The sequence below is a fragment of the Anguilla anguilla genome, chromosome 9 (assembly GCF_013347855.1).
Source record: "Anguilla anguilla isolate fAngAng1 chromosome 9, fAngAng1.pri, whole genome shotgun sequence".
NCBI classification, from domain to species: Eukaryota; Metazoa; Chordata; class Actinopteri; order Anguilliformes; family Anguillidae; genus Anguilla; species Anguilla anguilla.
The window spans coordinates 22372437-22386188 of NC_049209.1; the positions used below are offsets into that span (position 1 = coordinate 22372437).

At 41.6% G+C, this 13752-nt stretch overlaps 1 protein-coding gene across 1 annotated transcript in view; it reads left to right on the forward strand.

Moving 5' to 3' along the window:
- The first annotated feature begins 660 nt into the window (after positions 1–660).
- jam3b (junctional adhesion molecule 3b) overlaps positions 661–13752 on the forward strand; it is a 34081-nt gene continuing 20989 nt past the window's right edge. Inside the window, exon 1 of the mRNA XM_035432109.1 lies at positions 661–751. Within this exon, the coding sequence (XP_035288000.1) occupies positions 703–751 (49 nt within the window). The 5' untranslated portion in view covers positions 661–702. The remainder of the gene's footprint in view (positions 752–13752) is intronic.

Sequence of the window (13752 nt, forward strand, 5' to 3'; positions counted from 1 at the left end):
AGTAAAATGTAGATTATAGATGCTATATGAATATAATGTGCTTCAAAGCCACAGAATGCAAAAAACAAATTGCTCAATGTTCTGTATATATGATTGCATGTTTATGAGCACAATCTTAGGCTTCTTTCAATTTATATACACCATATTTATTTCATTTTCATCTTCTCAGTTGAATCATTTTTACTTTGGAAGTGATGCCAGATTAAGGAATGAATGAATGAATACTCCAAACTTCACTCACCACAAAACTCAGATCATGAACAGAAATACTTGGCTAAAGGCAACACCTCCAATAGATCAGTAATACCTCAGCGAAAATTTTGTAAACGCCCAAATAAAAAGTAGAGTGCTTACTTACTATGAGCCCTAATCGGTGAGCCCCCCCCCCCCCCCCCCCCCCCGCACCCCAAACAAAATTTTAAAGAAATACAATGTGAACTGGATATTCAAATAAATTGGTTGGCTAATACATTGTCAAGACAAATATTCATCCACACATTAATCTCCACAGAAACGTAAACGGTGCTCTTTTGTTTTGAACCCAAACCGCTGTCATTTTCATAGAAAAGATGCTCACTGTAGCCATGGAAACTCGGTACAACAGCTTGATCTCCACCTCTCTCCCTGGCCTGTCCTACCCATCCTCACAAAGCGCTGTAATTTGCGCATGTACATTCAGACAGAACATTCACTGGCTCCAAGATGGCGATAACACGACTGGCTGGGTTTCTGGTCCTCCTCTCTACTCACTGTGAGTCAATCTAACATTGCACTATTTACGCGTTACAGTTCTCTTATTTTTGCAATCAATAGCGCTTGATTTAGGCCTATTTCTCTTTTTCTATGAGATAGCAAAATATCCGCTTGACTTAATCGATGTGGTAGGAGAGAACCTTGCCGCTTTGAATCAACCAGCTAAACTTAGCTTGCTTAGGAGGGATGCTTACTGATCGCAAAAAGTCGCGTTAGTCCGAAAGATGGCTGGATAGTTACTACACGTAGTAAGTGACCGGTTTTCTTCCAGAATGTACAAAAACTTTTAATATTTTTTTACGGTCATCTAAATAAACAGAAGGCTGACACATGTCTAGTAAGTGCGCTTGATGCCACAGTCGTACCGGACATCGTAGGCTGCTAGCAAGCGAGCTAGCGAACTGTTTTGGTCTACTTAGAAATAAATCTCAGAATTCCCTAATTTATAAATCCGATAACCAGTTATCGATAGGCAGTTACATGCTTGTTTGTTGACCATATTTTTGAACACAAAGCCGGAGAGATTTCATAACTCTCGTTTATAAATGTAGGGTATAATTAATTGGTATCTGAGAGGAGTCCGTTTCTTTGTTCGGAATCCAGCGCTAAATAGCATACTCCAAAAAGTTTTTTAATGTTACAAATAATTTAGTTAGCAGGAACCGTGGCTATGAATACTTTGTGCTTATAATGTATGGATGCCAGCTACTCTATTTCTTTGTTTTTTCTTAAAAGCCATTAAGCAGTTCAGAACGAATAGGGAAAAGTTAGAATTCAGCGTAAGCGAGATAGTGGTTTTATCATGTGGGAATTGGACGCTGGTGAAGAGGATTGGAGTCGTCAGCGGACAGGCGGGCGAAAGGCAGCATGCGTCTGCCGCTGAGGTTAGCGAGGCTGTCACACTTAGAAGTTCTAGTCATGTTTGTTCATTGACTTGGATGTTGTATAAATGTTTACAGTTCGCACATTTTAAAAGTTTAGGTCAGTTAGCCTATATAATAATAGCGCTTATTGTGCACTTATTTAAAGCCTTTTAAATGCGCGATCTAAATGATGTTGATAGACAAAAAATGCTAAAACGGTCATAAACCTTAACTGTTGTTAGCCACATTAACAAATTGTATTGTGTCGTTTACTCACAGGCTCATAATTAATTCGGTACATGTAAAATTAGGCAATATAGCTATATAATGTATTTTGCAATATTTTACTATTCAAATGAAATGAGTTGGTTTTTATATTAATTTATTGTATAGGCTATTGATTTAAAAATTAAAAACAATTTGAAAATGTTTAAGGCATTCAAATGGCCTATTTTGAAATTAAACCATTTGCAAGATGACAAGAACAAAAATAATAAAGCCGAAATAAATCGGCTTCTTTAAAATCGGATTGGCACAAAGTCTTTTTAAAGCCAATTAGAAGTTTAGTTAAAATGTAGCCATTTTTGTGTTTACTGTCGTTTTTGATACCATGTGCGATCGTGCATGCTAAATAAAATTTTATTCGGCCCCCTAAACCTAAGTTAAATTAATATGCGCACAGGAAAATCATTAACACCCCGGACCCACACGAATAAATCTAAACAGGATCAAATTCGTGGAATAAAGGTTGGCGTTTACCCAGAACTAACTTGTAGCTTGTAATGCAAATGAAGACAGACTGCAGAACAAAAGAAGGCATAGCCGTCGGATACAGTGCCCACAGTCCTTCTGATCAGTCAAGTGTACCAGCAGGCTTTCACCGCGGGCTTAATTAGCGTTTGCAGTGGTTTAAAACGCTTTTCTTCCATCTTGGCTGGCCTATATATAACTTTTTTTTAACCAATATATATAACCAGCTATATAACGCACAAATGCGGTTAGTTATGCGAAAATAGTCTAATACATTAGGTGGTCTACTGTGGTTATCAGTACAATTTTAAAAGTAACTGTGATGGATATTTCTGACTTAAAAAAAGCATAGATAAATGACAAGTTTACAGTTTAAAATAAACAGAAATAATCTTTATAGAGAGATAGATGGATTTGCCATTTAAGATGATTTTTAAAATTTGAGGCGTTTTCCCGTGTTAATTGTGATTCTGCAGAGTAGTGCCGCAAGTGAAATGTCAAACGTGTTTGCTCATGTTCGGCTATCCTTTCATGCGTTCGAAGGTTTTGGTGGTGAACTTTCTGTTTTTGGTTAACAGGAATGTCAGATCTTGATAGAAGAAATCAGTGTTTTTTTTCTTCGCAGTGGAAGAATTTAACCGCAAATGAATGTAATTAGACTACACGCAATTGATTTTAATCAAAGACTAAAATGAATCATTTAGTATTATTGGTGTGCCACATTTTAAGCCAACAACGTATTTGAACCACCTATGAACCTAAATTCAATGAACTGGTTAAGCTCCCTGAGGCTGTTCTGTATTACATACTCTACAGTATGTAGCCTACATTCTCCCTGTTTCCATTCCGAAGCCTTTGTTGTAGACACTTTCCTTAGTCTACTTCATATAACACAAATTGATATACATAGGCCTATATATATATATATATATATAGAGAGAGAGAGAGAGAGAGAGAGAGGGAGAGGGAGAGAGATGAAGAAACCAAATAGCAGTAAACAACCTTTTTTTTTAAACTTCCATTCCTTTATCCAATGGGAGGGAAATGCTTATTTACCAACTAAAGAATATTTCTGCCAAAGCCAAAGTGATGTTGTGCCAGAAATATTTTGGTTCTGTATGATTCAAAATATGGAAAATTTCCAAGTTTGTAGAAACATACAAATTTATAGTCTCAGAAGAAGCATCTGGACAAGCATGTGTCCCTGAAACTTCAGTTCAGTTTTTTGCTGTCGAAGTTCAAGTTTTCAGCTCTGTTTTCCTCAGCTGTATCCAAATTTGGTTGCTAAGGGTGTAAAGCTGCCACTCAAAAATAACAGCAGTATGATTTGCAAATGAGAACAGCTGGTAATAAAAGAACACTGCATGGCTGGCAGATTTTTCTGTCATTTTTTCTACTGAATGTTTTATAGGTAGAAACGCTGTTGGTTAACCAGGAGTGCTTCCATTGGATAACGTGTTGTGTGCTCAGTTCAGCATCACATCAGGGTTTGTTATATTTACAAACACTGGAGTCATACGAAAGAAAGAGGAGGGTTTTGTGTAGCTGTGGGCCAGCTGCTGTACAATGGTAAATATTTGCTCATGCAGTGCTGCCCAAATGTTGGAGCAAACAGAAGAGGAGGCCTCGGGAAAGCCTTACGCTGAGGCCAGTGGCATCATTACCGTCACATATGGGAATCACAGATGGCACCAACATGGTTACCTGCAGATGTAGACCTCGGGCTTTGAAATCAGACAGTCAGGAAAGACTGTGACACATTTTTGAATGGTTCATTTGTTTAATCTGTGGTTGAGACACACTTCATCAAGTGGTTTTCTCTTTGCCAGTCATTCGCGGTGTAACGAGCCCTGTCTGGGCAGCGTCTCCGGTCGGCCTTTGGGAAGCAGCGGTGGCATGCCTGTGGGACGTGCGTGCCATTGAGACGCCTTCCGCCCCTTCCAGGGCTCGCGAGCAAACGGAGGGGTCAGGGTGAAAGGCCCGCCGCGGGCCCGTAGGATCCGGGTGGCACTTTTACGGCGGGCTCAATAAAAAAAACTTCAAGAAAACCGCACACGGAACACGGAGGGAGGGCGGCTCGGCTCCCCTGTTATTCACGCAGCTCAGCACGGGAAAAGATTCCGTGCACGAAAAATATTTTGTGTGTTTAAACCGCCGAGGAATTTTAGATGAAGTTGTCAGCTGCCTACTGTATGCTTGGGTTTTGAGGTCGAGACGTTTATGGGTTTTGTAGAAGGTATGGCAGATTTCTTCCCTGGGGAAAACCTGTTGTTGACATGCAGTAGGAAAGGGAGGTGGTGGTGGTGGTGGTGGTGGTGGAGGGAGGGGGTGGGGTGCAAAGCTGGCAAATCGAAATGATCTCAGTGTTTTTGTGGATAAAGATGACTCTGCATCGAGACTTAGATTTCAGTAATCCACTTGCGCACAGATTTGGAATGTATGCATGATGAAACAGTCGGAGGCTTTGGGTAACACTGAGCCACAGAGGCTCTTGTAGGGCAGTGGTCAGAAACAGTTGAGCAGAGATGCGTGGAAGTGACCATAGAGGAGGCGGGTGCAATCTGAGGGCGTGCCCTGGATCTGTATGTCAAGAGCTAAGGTGACATTTGGCCCCATGCATTCCTTTAAATATGAGAACCTTTCAACAAAATATGGTGCCTCCTGTCTGGAGATGGAACGGTTCTGTTTATTTAAAAATGTATATTTATTCTTTCTTTTTTGCAAAGTTAAGATTTAAAAAAACAATTTGAAGACATTTCTCATGTTTTATGAAAGCTCAAAAGTGCTTAACTGTAATGATCTAATGTTGTTTCAGTGGGAGCTGAATTTTTTTTTTTCTCAACATGTCCTAAACATATTTAAATTTGCAGAGAAATGAGCACTTCTCAAGATAAAGGTCACAAACACATTAGCTGTAGGACTTACGAAGAGAGTTTTAATGAGCTTTCATGAGATGGAATCTTGATAAATTCCTCCTCAGTAACTTGAAAGTCTGGGATTCATTCAAAGCTTTCCTGCTTTCGTGAATTTTTTTTTATTCGTGGCAAACAGTAGCAGATGCAGCGGGAAAGGCCTAAAGACTGAAGAGGTGGCATTTGTGGAATGGAAAACATGTGCATTCCCTGAATGTCAAATAGACTTCCATGTGCAAGATGGGCATATTAAAATAGTGTGTGACCACTGTTCCGAAAATACTGGCCAGAGACTTTCAGCTGTGACTGATTCACCAGAGGAAAATGTAGTCTTGTGGATCATAGGAATTTAATTGGAGCCTGATCCGAGGAGTTTTATTTTAGTCTTTTTTATTGTTGCCATAAGTCCATAAGTATGCTGGTAAAAGAAGGTAGCCTACGTCTAATAGATAATAACAAGTAACGGTTAGGATAAGTAGAACAAACTGCTATTTCCTGGTCCTATGCAAATGAAAATTAGTTTTGCTTGGAAATTGTAACACGATGTTTACTCAGGGTGTCAGGATGGCAGTTTGTAAAAATGCAGTTTTATCATCAGGATCAGTTGAGGAACACGCTGTGGTTGCATCCTGTCCGTTATCCATTTCCTCTGTCATTTGACCGGGTTGGAAGGCAGAGATGGATCTATATTACCTCCGATAGTTTCTGCCTGATATGGCAGCTGAAATTTAGAGAGAACGCGGATAGTTCAGTGAGGGACGGCCATTGATCCAGAGTATCAAAATACAATAATTAGAATTAGTCATACGGGAGCTCTGTGTGTGCCTGCCATGTGGCTATATTGAGTGAACATTAGTGAAACCCGAAAAGGGGAGAGCCTGCAAAATTCCTGTTTCATGCTCCATGGCAGAGCAAGATAATTTCTCAGACTAAAAGAGCATTATTTTTAGAGCCCAGTCACTGTGGCATTTGCTCTTTCATATGACAGAAATGCACAACTATTATCCGATTGGCCGTCGTGCCCAAGTCCCATTTGTTTTAAATTAGCACTTAGCTTTAAATAAAGTGCCAGTAAGTAAACAAGCCAGCTCACATTCACAGGCAATGAATTGGAATTAAATGCAACTTATTACCATGCTGGATGTGGTGTGCCAAACCCAAAGTTGGCAAGTTGACAAGGGCACAGAAAAATGCTGGCTGTTGGGAGTGTGCCCTTCATCCATTTTTGCTCCAGTTCTCATCTTGCTTGCTGTGGCGATGAAGGACTTATATCTTAAATCCATTTTTCATAATCCTTACTGGTGGAATTCTCCACCTCCTCATCCTGGCCAGCTGTTAAAAAAGTAGAGGGCCAGTTAAGCTTGATGCACACCATGCGTCCATCATGTCTTGCCTCCCTAAAAGGATTATTTAGGCAGTTTCTGGAGCTTCTGGAGTTCATCCTGGAAATACTCATGAACAATTACAGCTGACAGTCTACTGCTTAATTTTTGCTTCCTGCCTTTAGTCCCTTCCATTACACCTTTTTATATTATAGTCATTTGACAAACAGTTGTGATGAACTGTCCCTCCATATGTGTATGTGTTCACTTGAGCATAGGTATGTACCCAGGCTACTTGCCTGTATACATTAATGCAAACAAACCAGGGGATTTTTTCATGAAGGACTGTTTTGTACATACATTACTATGTATTTCATATATTTTTCTCCTTGACATTTATTTCATGTCTATTTATGAAGGGATGATACATGTGTTGTTGGAATCTGTAGTTGGATTAAACTGGAGTTTTATTTAAAGTGGGGAACAGAGAAGTGAAGAGTAAGCAGGTGGGCTGGGGGAGGGTTGCACCACTCTGGATTTCATCATTCCTCCATTTGACACCAGTGGTGTGACTAAGTAAGGACTGGAACACCTCTGTTTTTATTACCAGTGCAGGAAACCTCTGTATCATTACTCATCTAAAGGAAAGATAACTTTGTGCAGATCCTCCCTTCACACTCTTAATCTCTGATGTTTATACCTTTATTCTTTTTTAAAAAACACTTTGGTTTGTGGAAAGATGAGTGAGCAACGATTAAGTACATTATTACACAGTGCAGGAAGCATCTTTTCTGTGAGAAGACTTGAGTTTGCTGCTGATGTAATGTATCCCTGCTGTAACAATTGTTTTTGTTTTTTATGTAACAATAGATTTGGTTATTTTTATTAAGAGTTATTGGTGTATATAAAAAACAAAAACATTGACAGACCTGTATAGCTGTTCAAGTTGTATGCCTTGGTCAAAGGGTTCAACAGCTGTGTAAAACACCAGATTGAAGCTGGCAACCACCTGGTTACTGTAAGTATAGTTCCCTAACCTCTACTCCACACTCGTACTGGAGGTCACAGTTTCTGCTTCTTACTTTAGTTATCATTGGGCTTAAATGTACTCATCCAGCCTCTGCCTCACAAAGCCATTATTGCAAAGATTCTAAGACTGAGCATAGAACAGCTACACAAGGGGTAAGCAACCTTGGTCCTGGACTGCCAGAACTGTTCTTGCTCCATCCAAGCATTTACCTGCATAATTGTGTTAATTATTTGGCTTAATGAATGCAAGTGACCATATGCTGGAATTACACAGAAGTTCACAATTCTGACTCTGAACAATCAGGCTTAGAAGCTTAATAAACCATCAAACTCTTGTGATTAAACTCGGATGGAACCGAAACCAAAACGTTATTAAAACTACAGAAACCAGGGCTGCCTACCCATGAGTGAGAACTTCCTGGGCTGGCTTCAGTACACACTTTGGCCCACCTGCAGGTGCCAGGAGGCAGATTGCGCACTGAAGGCAGCTCCGCTCTGGGGCTGAACCTGGAGCCCCATGACAGTGTGAAACCCACCATGTGTGTCAGATGTGCAATGTGCATTTAGCTGAATGGTTTTACACCGACCAATCAGATAGCAGTGAGACCATCTGGCAGTCCGTGGTTTGAGCAAAACAGACCGTGCTAAATACCGGTGGCTGAGATTGCATGGTACATGGTAGGAAAAGTAATATCCTCCTAATACCCAGCAGTTAATTTGTCACATTTTTGTCCCCTGTAGGGGACATGAGTCTCTAGTCTTAATCTCAAGAAACCTACCTACTGAAAGACTCAATCAGTTAAAATAAGTAATTTTTCAAAATATTTTCACTTTATGTAATCCAATCTTTCAAGAAACTTAGTATTATAACTTTAGAAATCTAAATAAACTTTTTTATGCTGGGTCTCAGGAGGACATTGCTTCGCTGGAAATTGAGCTGAATTTTAAACAAGGCTCGATATTTTTCCAGCTCAATAAATTAAATGCTTGCTTGAATAAGCAGGTTTACATGCCAACATGGCGAGGACCTCCCCCCTCTTTCGAAACGAAAGACAAAAGATGAAGATGGAGTAATTTAGTCGCTGACTAACCTGTTGACGCGGAGAGCTTTAGCCGCCTTCTCGAGCAAATTTAGAAATGAGGAGAGCCTAGCGAAGAGAATGCAGAAAAGGTCAAACGTCTACCACGGGTACAGGCCTGCACTGCTCTGCCATTAAAAGCGTTACGTAAGAAAATTAAATGTCTGTCGGAGAGGCTCGCTCACGGAGCCGAGACCGAATATAAATATTTGTATTTTTTATTGAGAATCTGGAGACACCTGTGGTGCCTCCCTACCTTGGACAGGCACAGTGCGCTTGGGCTTGGATAAATAAAATGTGAAAGTTGTTTTTATAATCGTGTGTCATGCACGCATGTGACTCTCGGGGTGTGCGGGCTGCGCAGCTGCCTCTGGCCGGAGTGCGTGCCCGGGTAAGAGCATGCTTGGCATTTTTTCGTCGGGGTGCTGCCGGTAGCGTGTGGCTAATAGAGAAGAGCGACGCCGTTTCCCCTTCCATTTCCTCCAGCAAAACAAAAGTAGCGCGCAAACCGTTTAATAGCGTTTCCGTAGATTCCGGATTCTTCCGCGGCATGCGACGGTGACTAGGGGTTTTGTAAGAAGATTCCTCCGTGTTCTAAAGCGGGAGAAAGGCACAGGGTTAGCTTGCTTGGCTCGTGGAGGGATGAGGGTAATTTTAGTAGCACAGCCTTGTGCGGGGGTACTGTCGGGACGCTGCATGAACAGATGACAAGGCCAGATTTTTCTTTCCTGAAAAGGCCAAAGTGAGGAAGTGCGTTGTTTCGGGAATACAGTTTCGTAAACAGTGCAGCGTCAGCTGGGCAGCTGTGGAGTGAACGTAACGTTAGCACGAGGAGAAATGGAAAACAAACAGGGGACTCTTCTTTTACCCACATCAGGATTTTTCCTCTCATCTATATGTTAAAGTTATTTAGCTTGCTAGTTCTTATGTTCCCAGAGGCCCCTCAGTTTGATTTAAAATGAGGTAAAAATACGGGGTGGTGAGGATGTAATCTTATCCCCCCTCCAGTTAAATATGTTTACACAATGGCTGTTATCAGGGCTAAAAAAAATTACCTTAAAAGGAGCCGCTAAGGCCTACGAGATGTCTCATTTGGCACCAGTAGGTCCTAATTCCAGTAGGAGCTTGGAAGTTCTCAGATCACTATCAGATCAATTACCATTATAGGCAGAAAAAATATTTCTCATGGTGTTTGCAGAAATGGGATTTTGATGTTCCAGGCCTTTTGAACTTTTTGCTGGCTTTTATCAAACTTGGCCGTAGATAGGGCTTCCCCAATGACAAATGTGCTCAACCTCTTGTTGTTGTTGCCAACTCCCGACATGTTCATTGTAGAGCAGCTGTGTGGATGTCGTAGCATTGCGGATATGACTTTCTGAGGTAATGGGGTGTGTTCTGGGGTAGCAGAAATGCTTTCCTTTGCTACTGCTCATGGACATCATGAATGTAATTGGCAGCGCGAGCGCTTGAGCAAGGAGAAGCAAAATGCAAAGGTAAATTTGTGGTCCTGAGAATGATCCCTTCATGGAGCACGCATAACATGGCAACAACAGAGATTAAGATGAAGATGGATTAATGCTGACTTTAAAACCTATGTAATCCTGACTGAAGGAACAATGTTTCTGAAGTCAGGATTACCGTAGGTTGTGTCAGAAAATGGGTTTCTGCTCCTTTTCAAATTTCCAGTGTGGGACAGTTCCAGATCCAATGCTTCTGCAGTTTCACTGCTTTTTCCAATATTTTGCTCCTTTCTATTAAACATTTAGAATTTATTCATTACAAATTAATCTTTCCCAGTTGTGTACAAGCAACAGAGCCATATCCTCTTTTCCCACCACTTGGATTTTATGTTTGACCTCTTTATCAAACACATAGACTGTGCATGACTTCTATGCAAAGTAACCTTAGGGATGCTTTGCTTTTATAACTGTGTTTTTTCAAATGGCCTGTGAGGATTTGTACTGCTAAAATAAATCATTTTGGCTGTATGCGTCAAATGGCATATCAAAAACGGAATTTAATTTGCAATGAAAACATGAGCCTTGTGGGGCGTTCCAGTGCAACATTATCGCCTTGAGGTTATGTGGATCCTCATGGATTAAGGCATAGATTAATTTAGAACTCTGACCCGCCCACTAATGCCAAACATGATATTGACAGCAGATTGTTCTGAGTTGGAATGCAGCTGTGTTACTGGAGAACCATCATGTATGTTGGATTCAGATGCGTTTCTGCTCAAAACATTGTACAGTTTTGAATAAAATGGAAACCTGCTTCAGCTTTATGCCATTGTTCAGGTCTTAGTTTTTAGTTTGAGCCAGAAAGAAAGCTGAGGAATAGAAACAAAGCTTTCTGAGATAACGCTATTTGTGCTGATAGAAAAAAAAAAAGAGTAAAATGGGATTGAGTCATCCGGATCACGCGCTGACAACCCTGTGAAATCAGGCCTCTACAATCGTAATGGTGAAGCAAATCTGCACCCGCCTTACAAATGGAGAATTTTCCACGCTCAGGGAAGTCCGGACTTAGAGAACCTTTTTAGAAACAAGAGTCTCCTGTTTGGCATGGACGTGTCCACTTCTCTACCACACCGTGAAAATGTGACTTGTAGCTGTTGAGGATTTTAAGACAAAGAGAGCACAGATGTGTAGAGAATGAAATATTAAAAACCGAAAACACCAGAGACATAAGGCAGGCAACAAATAATTTATTGGGAAAATAAATCAATCCAACTTGAAGAACTCAAGAAGAAAGGCTTTTTACTTGAGACCACCTAAGTTTAGGGCGGTTGCTTCCCAGAGGAACTGGGATTGTGTAGCCTGGAGGGTTCATAACAGGAACAAAGAGAAAAGTTTGCCTGAGGCCAGAGCTTTTTGAGGGTGCCTTCAATGTAGGCTCCTTTTTTTCTGCCTCTTTCCAGTTTTGGCAGGAAAGCTAATCTTAAAGGCTCTCCGCACATCCATGGCTCCTTCCCAGTGAATCTGCAGTACCTGGAAAAAGGCGAGTGGCGGGAAATCATCCGGGCGCTTGGCGGTGAACCTGCGTGCCTGAAGAGTTGTTCATGCAGAAGTGCCCAACCATGCAGTTCTGTTTCATATCGGCCTCATTCCACACTCCGCATCAGCCTCCATATGTCTGTGGGCAAGATCCCGGGGCTCTGGGGGCAGGGGTGGGGTTGGAGGGGCAATGCTGGGCCTTTGCCCCGTTTGCATCTGCATGTCCACGGGCCCAGATGTGTTTGGCGAAGGTAGCGTATTTAGGTTAAAACCAGCGAAGCCGCCTTGAATTGGCATCTCTCCAGCATCAAATTGGACCATTTTCAGAAAATCAGACGAGCAATTAGCCAATGAGCTGGAGCCAGAGCCGTTACTGACTGTGCCGCTCATCAGGGGTGGGGCTAATTGCTCTGCGCAGCTGCGTGGGTTCCATCAGGATCTGGGCATTCCGTAAGTGGGGCAGTGGCTGGGTTCTGATTTGCCATGTGAGGCTACTCTCATTTTAGCTTTATCACAGTAGATGTATCAAAGCAGCACCATTTTAACCACCATTTGTGGTTGAGTATCATGAGATTTTCGTGTGTCTCTGCAGATAAAGAACTCTTAAATTACTATCTCAGAAGAAGCAGATATGGGCGAACGACTGGGCTGTGAATTAAGAACAGGAATTAAGAAGCAAAACTGGTTTCTGGAGATCTGAATTTGTCTTATGGTTTAAACTCCAGACGTGTGCTTTTTTATTGTGATTGCAACTTAGTATGCAGTAATTTAATGTCTGTTAAATGAAATGCGACTGATCTGTAATGCAAATCTCTTCAACTGTCTTGAAGGACAGAGAGAAACAATTTTGAAATGTCCTTGGCTTGCAGTCTCAGTGGAATTGAAAAATAAATTCAGTGTGAAGCACCCTATTGTTATTAAAATGAATAATTAATTTCTTGCCTGTAGAAATATTCAGAGTGAAATGAGAATTTAAAAAAAAATTTCTTCAACTACAGAAGATAAGACTCTCTTAAAGCTCAGATCTTAATTAAAACACAGGCCACCTCATAAGGGAACAATGATTGTCAAAGTGGATTTGGGGCAAATCTTGGAAACGTTTTTCCTTCTGGAATACATCGGGGACAAAAAAAAAGGTAGACAGCCGGAACAGTAATAAGGTTAACAGCTGCCTCCTATTCCTGTCACGCAGAGGACTTCCGGTAATTTGCCATTGTTCTCCCGTGGAACGGGGCCCACACTCGGTGGGTGACGAGACGGCCCGTGCTGGCGAAAAAAAGCCCACGGCACGGTTGGAATGGAGCGCTCATCGCTTTTTCGGAAGTGTTGTCAGAAGGAAGCCGGTGTTTCCCACACCACGGAGTTCCTTCTGGAGCAGGTGACCGCAGAATGCTCTCCCGGGGAGGTCAGTCCCAGCACTGGGCTCAGTGCCCTCCCCCCCACCACCCCCACCCCACCTGTTACCCGGCAACATTCCCCTCAGGGGGGTGCTCAGACGACCAATGCAAACTATTTGAGTCTGGAGTATGCCTGCGTGCCCATTTGTTGTTTGGGAGGGATGTTGAGGGGGTCACTTTTTCCTGGCCAGTCTTATTGAGGGAAGGAACCTGCCATCTTCACTGGTACATGAAAAGCATTTTCCTTGTCATTTAGTTAGCTATGCCTGTCAGACAGTATCTTATTATTGTCCTTCTGAAATAGTCTCTTCATTCATTTAACACTGTATATTGTGTAAGTGGAATGCTTTCCTCCCAGGAGGCTATTCAGATTAAAAGCTCTCCTCTCTTAATGTTGGTCTAGCCAGGACTCCTTTAGCAAAGCCACTGCCAACTTTGTAACAAGGAGATCTTTAAAAATGCATGAGTTGGAATTTACTGCAGAGCCAATGTTAAACCCACTCGGACAGAGTACGGTTTACTCTGAGAACATTTGATCCCTGTTGGACTCATATAGCCAAAACTGTTAGAGTTGAATCACCGATGAAGATTTTACTGTATTACTATTTTCAGGCATTCTGTTTTTTGATAAATGACACCACATTATGTCAG